At 42.5% G+C, this 10,356-nt stretch overlaps 1 protein-coding gene across 1 annotated transcript; it reads left to right on the forward strand.

Annotated features, from left to right (window-relative positions):
* The first annotated feature begins 6,667 nt into the window (after positions 1-6,667).
* LOC113129690 (protein NLRC3-like) lies at positions 6,668-8,999 on the forward strand. The gene is made up of 2 exons (XM_026305720.1): positions 6,668-7,044; positions 7,147-8,999. The coding sequence occupies exons 1-2, from the start codon at positions 6,858-6,860 to the stop codon at positions 8,997-8,999; spliced, it is 2,040 nt and encodes a 679-aa protein (XP_026161505.1). The 5' UTR covers positions 6,668-6,857.
* The last annotated feature ends 1,357 nt before the right edge of the window (positions 9,000-10,356 follow it).

Here is a 10,356-nt window from a genome sequence, read left to right on the forward strand (position 1 = left end):
TACCTTCTGCAGGTGTCCCTGGTCCTGGAGCTGTACAGTGGGTACGGAAAGTATTCAGACCCCTTTAAATTTTTCACTCTTTGTGTCATTGCAGCCATTTGCCAAAATCAAATAAGTTCATGTTATTTCTCATTAATGTACAATCAGCACCCCATCTTGACAGAAAAAAACAGAAATGTAGAAATTTTTGCAAATTTATTAAAAAGAAAAACTGAAATATCACATGGTCATAAGTATTCAGACCCTTTGCAGTGACACTCATATTTAACTCACATGCTGTCCATTTCTTCTGATCCTAGTTGAGATGGTTCTGCTCCTTCATTGGAGTCCAGCTGTGTTTAATTAAACTGATTGGACTTGATTAGGAAAGGCACACACCTGTCTATATAAGACCTTACAGCTCACAGTGCATGTCAGAGCAAATGAGTGTCATGAGGTCGAAGGAACTGCCCAAGCAGCTCAGAGACAGAATTGTGGCAAGGCACAGATCTGGCCAAGGTTACAAAAGAATTTCTGCAGCACTCAAGGTTCCTAAGAGCACAGTGGCCTCCATAATCCTGGAAAAAGTTTGGGACGACCAGAACTCTTCCTAGACCTGGCCGTCCAGCCAAACTGAGCAATCGTAGGAGAAGAGCCTTGGTGAGAGAGGTAAAGAAGAACCCAAAGATCACTGTGGCTGAGCTCCAGAGACGCATTAGGGAGATGGGAGAAAGTTCCACAAAGTCAACTATCACTGCAGCCCTCCACCAGTCGGGGCTTTATGGCAGAGTGGCCCGACGGAAGCCTCTCCTCAGTGCAAGACACATGAAAGCCCGCATAGAGTTTGCCAAAAAACACATGAAGGACTCCCAGACTATGAGAAATAAGATTTTCTGGTCTGATGAGACCAAGATTGAACTTTTTGGCATTAATTGTAAGCGGTATGTGTGGAGAAAACCAGGCACTGCTCATCACCTGCCCAATACAATCCCTACAGTGAAACATGGTGGTGGGAGCATCATGTTGTGGGGGTGTTTTTCAGCTGCAGGGACAGGACGACTGGTTGCAATTGAAGGAAAGATGAATGTAGCCAAGTACAGAGATATCCTGGAAGAAAACCTCTTCCAGAGTGCTCAGGACCTCAGACTGGGCCGAAGGTTCACCTTTCAACAGGACAATGACCCTAAGCACACAGTTAAAATAACAAAGGAGTGGCTTTGGAACAACTCTGTGACTGTTCTTGACTGGCCCAGCCAGAGCCCTGACCTAAACCCAATTGAGCATCTCTGGAGAGACCTGAAAATGGCTGTCCACCAACGTTCACCATCCAACCTGACAGAACTGGAGAGGATCTGCAAGGAAGAATGGCAGAGGATCCCCAAATCCAGGTGTGAAAAACGTGTTGCATCATTCCCAAGAAGACTCATGGCTGCAATAGCTCAAAAGGGTGCTTCTACGCAATACTGAGCACAGGGTCTGAGTACTTATGATCATGCGATATTTCAGTTTTTCTTTTTTAATAAATTTGCAAAAATTTCTACATTTGTTTTTTTCTGTCAAGATGGGGTGCTGAGTGTACATTAATGAGAAATAAAATGAACTTTTTTGGCAAATGGCTGCAATGACACAGAGTGAAAAATTTAAAGGGGTCTGAATACTTTCCGTACCCACCGTATGTCGCTGATGTGCAGTTACTGGTCCCACCAACCTGCAGTGTCTATTTGTTGTTTATTGTTGCTGTTCTTTTCTCTCTGCTCTATCCACTCACCCCAACCGGTCGAGGCAGATGGCCGCCCAAACTGAACCCGGTTCTGCTGGAGGTTTTTTCTTCCGTTAAAGGGAGTTTTTCCTCTCCACTGTCGCCAAGTGCTTGCTCATAAGGGAATTGTTGGGTTTTTAGTTTTAGTTTTTGTAAAGTGCCTTGAGATAATTTGTATTGTGATCTGGCGCTATACAAATAAAATTGAATTGAATTGAATCCAGATAGTAATGAGTTACAGTACAGAGTTACAGGGCCCCCTGTTGGTGTTGCTCTCCGGGTAAGCGAATCACTTTTGTCTTGCAAGCGTGTCGTGTTGTGTGTGTTGTATAGTTCATCTACAGACTAGCAACAAAGTAGCTATAGCTTTTTATGGAGATATTAGGACATTCAGATAGTAAGTGAGTTACAGTAATCTAGCCTTGAGGTAACAAATGCATGGACTAGTTTTTCTGCATCATTTTGAGACAGGATGTTCCTAATTTTGGAAATGTTGCGCAGGTGAAAGAATGCAGTTCTAGAGATTTGTTTTATGTGTGAGTTAAAGGACATGTCCTGGTAAAAAATAACTCCAAGGTTTTTTACAGTAGTGCTGGAGGCCAGGGTTATGCCATCTAGAGTAGCTATAATTTTAGAAAAGTTATTTCTGAGATTTTTTGGCCCAAATATAATGACTTCTGTTTTCTCTGAGTTTAAAAGTAAAAAGTTACTGGTCATCCAGGCCTTTATGTCAGTTAGACAGGCTTGAAGTCTGGTTAACTGGTTAGATACAACTGAGTGTCATCTGCATAGCAGTGGTAATTAATAGAGTGCTTCCTAATGACATATCCTAAAGGAAGCATGTACAGGGTGAACAGAATCGGTCCTAGCACGGAGCCTTGTGGAACTCCATAACTAACTTTTGTTTGCGTGGAAGGTTCATCATGGACTTGAACAAACTGGAATCTGTCCGATAAATAGGATTGGAACCATTTTAACGCTGTTCCTCTGATACCAGTCACATGCTCCAGTATCTGTAATAAGATGTTGTGGTCAATGGTGTTGAATGCAGCACTAAGGTCTAGGATGACAAGTATAAAAATAAGTCCATTATCTGAGGCTAAGAGAAGATCGTTGGTAACTTTTAACTGTACTATGATGTGCTCTAAATCCTGATTGAAAATCTTCAAATAGTTCATTCCTGTGTAAGTGGTCTGATAGCTGCTTAGCAGCAGCTTTTTCTAGGATTTTAGAAATAAATGGCAGGTTGGATATTGGTCTATAATTAGCCAAGACTCCTGGATCAAGACTAGGCTTTTTGAGTAAGGGTTTGATTACTGCAGTCTTAAAGGCCTGTGGTACATAGCCTGATACTAGAGATAAATTTGCCAGGTCTAATAAAGATGAGTTAATTAATGGCAGGGTGTCTTTAAGCAGTCTAGTCGGGATGGGGTCTAAGAGACACGTTGATGATTTAGATGAAGCAACTACTGATGTAAATTCAGAGAGATCTATGGGAGAGAAGCAGTCTAAACATAACTGAGGTCCTACAGATGATTCAAGAGCTACTGTAGTAGAAGATTTATTTATTGCAGGTATAGGAAGCATCCGCTGAATTTTATCTCTAATAGTTGTGATTTTATTTGTAAAGAAACTCATAAATTCATCACTGCTGAGAGCTAAGGAAATACTGGGCTCAACAGAGCTGTGACTTTTTGTCAGCCTGGCTACAGTGCTGAAAAGAAACCTAGGATTGTTCTTATTTTCCTCTATTAGTGATGAATAGTATGCAATTCTGGCTTTACGGAGAGCTTTTTTATATGTTAGTAGACTGTTTTTCCAGGCTAGAAAAATTTCCTCGAAGTTTGTGGAACGCCACTTCCTTTTCAGCTTTCGTGATGCCTGCTTTAAGGTACGAATATGTAAATTATACCATGGGGCTAGTCTTCTCTGATTCACTAACTTCTTTTTCAGAGGGGCTATAGAATCAAGCGTTTCACGCAGTGAGGTTACAGCGCTGTCAACAACATGATCAATTTGGTAGGGAGTGGGATTGAAGCAGCTGCCCTCCACTATGTTTATACTTGGCATAGATGTAAATAAAGATGGAGTCATTTTCTTAAATTTATTAAGCGTTGTCGGATAAACATCTGCTGCAGTGGAATTTTCTTCCAAACGCTGCATGATCCATCATTTTAAATTCAAAAGTTATTAAAGAATGATCTGACAAAACAGGATTTGGGGGAAAACTATTAGATGTTCAATTTCGACACCATAGGTCAGAACAAGATCAAGGGTGTGATTGAAACAGTGGGTGGGTTTATTAATATTTTGAATGAAACCAATTGAATCTAATATAGAATTAAATGCAATGCTGAGGCTGTTATTTTCAACATCTACATGAATGTTAAAATCTCCCACTATAATGACTTTATCTGATCTAAGCGCTAAATCAGACAGGAAGTCAGGGAATTCAGTTTAAAAACTCTGAGTAAGGGACAGGTGGATGGTACACAGTGACAAGTAGAACTGGTTTTTGTGTTTTCCAGTTTGGATGCGAGAGACTAAGAGTGAGGCTCTCAAATGAGTTATAACTGTTCTGAGGATGAAAGTTTAATAATAAGTTTGAGTGGAAGATTGCAGCTACTCCTCCACCTCGACCTGTGCTTCGAGGAACATGATAATTTTTATGACTGAGGGGGGTTGATTCATTCAGACTGACATATTCATCCTGCTGTAACCAGGTTTCAGTAAGATAAAGTAGGTCAATTTGGTGATCAGTTATCAAATCATTTACTGACAGAGATTTAGATGAAAGAGACCTGATATTTAATAATCCACATTTGACAGTTCTGTTTTTCTGTTCAATAAGAGGAGTGGTCTTAATTTTTATTAGGTTTTTATGAATAACTCCTCTTCTGTTAACTTCTGATTTGTTTGATTTATATGTTCGAAACATTTGACTGTGGTCGCTGGTGTCTCTATTTTCACGTTCCTGACTATGGAATCTCCAATTATCAGAGTTGGTTTCTCAGCAGGTGTGTCGCTGAGCGGGGAAAATCTATTAGAAACGTGAACAGGCAGGTGATGAGCCGTGGGCTTCTGCTTAGGAGTACGTTTCCGTCGGACCGTCACCCAGGCTAATTCTCCGGGCTGCTCCGGAGCTGCCCTTGGACTGCTAAGAGACCCTGAGCTCGGTGGCTCCCACCAGCTAATGGGGCTAGGCTAGCTGGCTTTTGTTCGAAGGTGCGGAGCCGCCCTTCCAAATCAGTGATCCTCGCCTCCAAGGCTAACAGAACCTTACAATTATTACAGGTATCATTATCGCTAAAGGAGGCAGAGGAATAACTAAACATGTGGCACACCGAGCAAGAAAGAGAGAGAGGGGGAGAGGCCATGTTAGCTAAGCTAACTAGCTAGCCTAGCTAACCGGTAGGCTAACGAGCGCTAAGTCAGGAAATAGCAATAAATACCGGTCAAAATAGAAAGGTACTTGACTAGTACCGGAATGTAGCAGTTAATGAATTGTTTAGAGTTAAGTTAGTTTGTGTGTTAAACTACAGCTAGTCTGTTGCTAGTCTGTAGACGAACTATACAACACACACACACAACATGACACGCTTGCAAGACAAAAGTGATTCGCTTACCCGGAGAGCAACACCAACAGGGGGCCCTGTAACTCTGTACTGTAACTCATTACTATCTGGATGTCCTGGATGTCTCCATAAAAAGTCTCCAGTTAATCCAGAATGCTGCAGCCAGAGTCCTGACAGGACCTAGCAAGAGAGATCATATTTCTCCTATATTAGCTTCTCTTCATTGGCTTCCTGTAAAATACAGAATAGAATTTAAAATCCTTCTTCTCACATACAAATCCCTTCATGATCAAGCTCCTTCATACCTTAAAGACTTCATAGTACCATATTATCCCAATAGAGCACTTCGCTCTCAGAGTGCAGGTCAGAGTAAAAGTACAGAGAATGTCTCTGTACTTTTAAAGCTATACTTAAAACCGTCCTCTTTGAGAAAGCATATAGTTAGGGCTGGCTTCAGATAACTCTGAACCATCCCTTAGTTATGCTGCTATAGGCCTAGACTGCCTGAGGACTCTCCATCACTGAGCTCCCCTATCCTAAGCCTCCCCTCCCTGCCCTTCCCCCGTCTTCCTCTCCTCCCCCATCACATATATATTCCACCATTGAATGTCTCTAACCGTGTTCTCTCTCACTCCCCTAGTTTGTGCTCTCTCTCTTTCTTTCTATACCTTCTGCAGGTGTGAATTGAATTGAAGTTTTTTATTTTGTCCTATTTGTTGTTTGCTTCACAATTTAAAAAAAAAAGACATCTTCAAAGTTGTAGGCATGCTCTGTAAATTAATTGATGGAAACCTTCAAACAATCCATTTTATTTCCAGGTTGTGAGGCAACAAAACATGAAAAATGCCAGGGGGGGGGTGAATATTTTTGCAAGGCACTGTAGTATCAAACTAAACCATAGACACTGTGCTGGGTGCAGCATTTGTCTGTGCTATCATTATTGCTGCCACTCCGGACACAAGGCAGGTCTCCCCCAGGAATATCAGAGGGGAGTATCAGTTCCAGATTTGGTGGCACCATGTCAGTTGTAGATACTCTTAATTACTTTTTCCAGCAGTAAATTAACTATTCTGATAAGACCACATGTAATTGCAGATATCCTCAAAAATACATTACATGTAAGCCCTGTTAAGGCCTGGCATACTCACCTGTCAGTCAGAACTGAAGAAGCTTCTCAGATGGGATGAAACATTAACAATAAACTACTTAGATTTCCAGTGGGTTTTGTGGATTCAGGTTAAGATCAGTGTCCTTTTCAGGGTAGCAAAATCTAAAACACAAACCTACACCAACAAAAAAGAAGTAAATTACAATAAAGGGCTAGAACTGAGCCAGACATCTGTTATAATTCACAATGAAGCAAACCAGTTCAAGTGACTACTTATTGAATTCCTCCACAGTCTAAAGTGTGAAGTACTTAGCTGTTACAGCTTAATCAGTGGCTAACAATTGATCAATTTCAACACAGAATTAATGACACATAAAGTTTCCTAACTCAATATGTGTCAATCTCAACTAGTTTTCTTCATATCCACAGGGAAAGAATGGGCAATCTTATTTCTGAGGAGCAGCAGCTGTCCAGCTGTGCATTGTGTCAGGACGTCCTGAAGGATCCAGTCTCTGCCAGCTGTGGACACTGGTTGTGCAGACAGTGCATCACCTCATACTGGGACCAGTCTGGTTCACCAGGAGACTGTCCCTGTTTTCAGTTTGGAGAAAGACCCAGAACCAGTAGGACTCACTGATTGTTCTACATTTGAGTTGATCCTGCACAGATGAGATTCTGTGTCACACAAACCCCTGCTTAATTTGACCGTTTTTCTTGTCTTCTAGTGGCCTCTGGTCTACAGGAGGTTTTATATCAACATAAGACCAATCTGAGGATGAGATGTGAACATGTGACTGAAGGACTTGATCCAACAGGAAGTGGAACTCTCCTCAACAGGATCTATGCTGAGCTCTACATCACAGAGGGACTGAGTGAAGAGGTTAATACCCAACATGAGGTCAGGCAGCTGGAGACCACTTCCAAGATGAAGACCCTCCACGACACTCCAATCAAGTGCCACGAGATCTTTAAAGCCTCCGCTGACCAGCAGAGACCCATCAGAGTGGTTCTAACCAACGGCGTCGCTGGTGTTGGAAAAACCTTCTCAGTGCAGAAGTTCTGTCTGGACTGGGCAGAGGGCTCTGAAAACCAAGACATCAGTCTGCTGGTCCTACTTTCATTCAGGGAGCTGAACCTGATCAAAGATGAGCAGATCAGTCTTCTCAGGCTGCTCCATCTTTTCCATCCAACATTACAGAAGGTCACAGCAGAGCAGCTGGTTGTCTGTAAAGTTCTGTTCATGTTTGACGGCCTGGATGAAAGCAGACTTTTACTGGATTTCAACAACAGGAAGGTGGTCTCTGATGTCACAGAGAAGGCCTCGATCAACGAGCTGCTGACAAACCTCATCCAGGGGAATCTGCTTCCCTCGGCTCTGGTCTGGATAACTTCCCGACCCACGGCGGCCAATCAGATCCCTCCTACGTGTGTGGACAGGCTGACAGAAGTCCGAGGCTTCACTGACGCCCAGAAGGACGAGTACTTCAGGAGGAGGTGCAGAGATGAAGAGCTGTCCAGCAGAATCATCTCACACATCAAGGCATCCAGGAGCCTCCACATCATGTGTCAAATCCCAGTCTTCTGCTGGATCACTGCTACAGTTCTGGAGCACATGCTGACCACAGAGCAAAGAGGAGAGCTTCCCAAGACCCTGACTGACCTGTACTCACACTTCTTGCTGTTTCAGACAATCAGGAAGAAGCACAAGTACCATGAGGGGCATGAGACAAGTCCACAACAGTTGACGGAGGCTGACAGGGAAGTTCTTCTGAAGCTGGGGAGGCTAGCGTTTGAACAGCTAGAGCAAGGAAACATCATGTTCTACCAAGAAGACCTAAAGCATTATGGTCTGTATGTCACAGAAGTCTCAGTGTACTCAGGAGTCTGTACAGAGATCTTCAAAAGAGAGAGTGTGATCTTCCAGAAGTCAGTCTACTGCTTTGTTCATCTGAGTGTTCAGGAGTTTCTGGCTGCAGTCTACATAGTCCACTGTTACACCAACAGGAAGACAGAGGTACTGGAGAAATTCATGGAAGATGGGGAAAATAATGAAGATGACCCATGCATTGATTATGATGAAGATGATGGCTCAGAAGATTACCATTACACATCTTTAGATGACTTCCTAGATAAAGCCATTGTGAAATCCCTGGAAAGCAAAACTGGCTATCTGGACCTGTTTGTCCGCTTCCTTCATGGCCTCTGTCTGGAGTCCAACCAGAGACTCTTTGGAGGCTTGCTGGGTCAGAAAGAGAACAGTCCAGATACCATCCAGAGAGTCATCAACAACTTAAAGGAGAAAGAGGCTAAGTTTATCTCTCCTGACAGAAGCATCAACATTTTCCACTGTCTGATGGAGCTGAACGACCACTCAGTCCATCAGGAGATCCAAGAGTTCCTGAAGTCAGAGAACAGAACAGAGAAGAGACTCTCTGAGATTCAATGCTCAGCTCTGGCCTACATGCTGCAGATGTCAGAGGAGGTTCTGGATGAGTTGGACCTTGATAAATACAACACAACATGGATGGGCCGGCTGAGACTGATTCCAGCTGTGAAGAACTGCAGAAAAGCTGTGTAAGTCCAGATGTGATCTTCATCATACAACACTGTGCAGCTCCGGTAACTGGGTCATAGTTTCTCAAGTCTGTTTCATCAGGAACCTATAATTTACAATAAATGGAGAAGGCTTTACAGGTAAACACCTTAGCAAGAACAGACAAGTGATTCTGTGTAACAAGGCATCATGGACCATCTCTGAAATGCCTGATACAAAGATCCTTTGAGGAACAAATCGGCAAATGAGGAGCAGCTGTGTGGCAGGTTATACAGTATTGTTCAAAATAATAGCAGTACAATGTGACTAACCAGAATAATCCAGGTTTTTAGTATATTTTTTTATTGCTACATGACAAACAAGTTACCAGTAAGTGCAGTAGATTCTCAGAAAACAAACAAGACCCAGCATTCATGATATGCACGCTCTTAAGGCTGTGCAATTGGGCAATTAGTTGAAAGGGGTGTGTTCAAAAAATAGCAGTGTGGCATTCAATCAGTGAGGTCATCAATTTTGTGAAAAAACAGGTGTGAATCAGGTGGCCCCTATTTAAGGATGAAGACAGTACTTGTTGAACATGCATTTGAAAGCCTGAGGAAAATGGGTCGTTCAAGACATTGTTCAGAAGAACAGCCTACTTTGATTAAAAAGTTGATTGGAGAGGGGAAAACCTATAAAGAGGTGCAAAAACTTATAGGCTGTTCAGCTAAAATGATCTCCAATGCCTTAAAATGGAGGGCAAAACCAGAGAGACGTGGAAGAAAACGGAAGACAACCATCAAAATGGATCGAAGAATAACCAGAATGGCAAAGGCTCAGCCAATGATCAGCTCCAGGATGATCAAAGACAGTCTGGAGTTACGTGTAAGTACTGTGACAGTTAGAAGACGTCTGTGTGAAGCTAATCTATTTTCAAGAATCCCCCGCAAAGTCCCTGTTTTTTTAAAAAAAAAAAAAAAAAAAAGGCATGTGCAGAAGAGGTTACAATTTGCCAAAGAACACATCAACTGGCCTAAAGAGAAATGGAGGAACATTTTGTGGACTGATGAGAGTAAAATTGCGCTTTTTAGGTCCAAGGGCCATAGACAGTGAAGCATGGTGGTGCAAGCATCATGATATGGGCATGTTTCTCCTACTATGGTGTTGGGCCTATTTATCGCATACCAGGGATCATGGATCAGTTTGCATATGTCAAAATACTTGAAGAAGTCATGTTGCCTTATGCTGAAGAGGACATGCCCTTGAAATGGTTGTTTCAACAAGACAATGATCCCAAACACACTAGTAAACGAGCAAAGTCTTGGTTCCAAACCAACAAAATTAATGTTATGGAGTGGCCAGCCCAATCCCCGGACCTTAATCCAATCGAGAACTTGTGGGG

This window comes from Mastacembelus armatus, unplaced genomic scaffold, assembly GCF_900324485.2.
Source record: "Mastacembelus armatus unplaced genomic scaffold, fMasArm1.2, whole genome shotgun sequence".
NCBI lineage: Eukaryota > Metazoa > Chordata > Actinopteri > Synbranchiformes > Mastacembelidae > Mastacembelus > Mastacembelus armatus.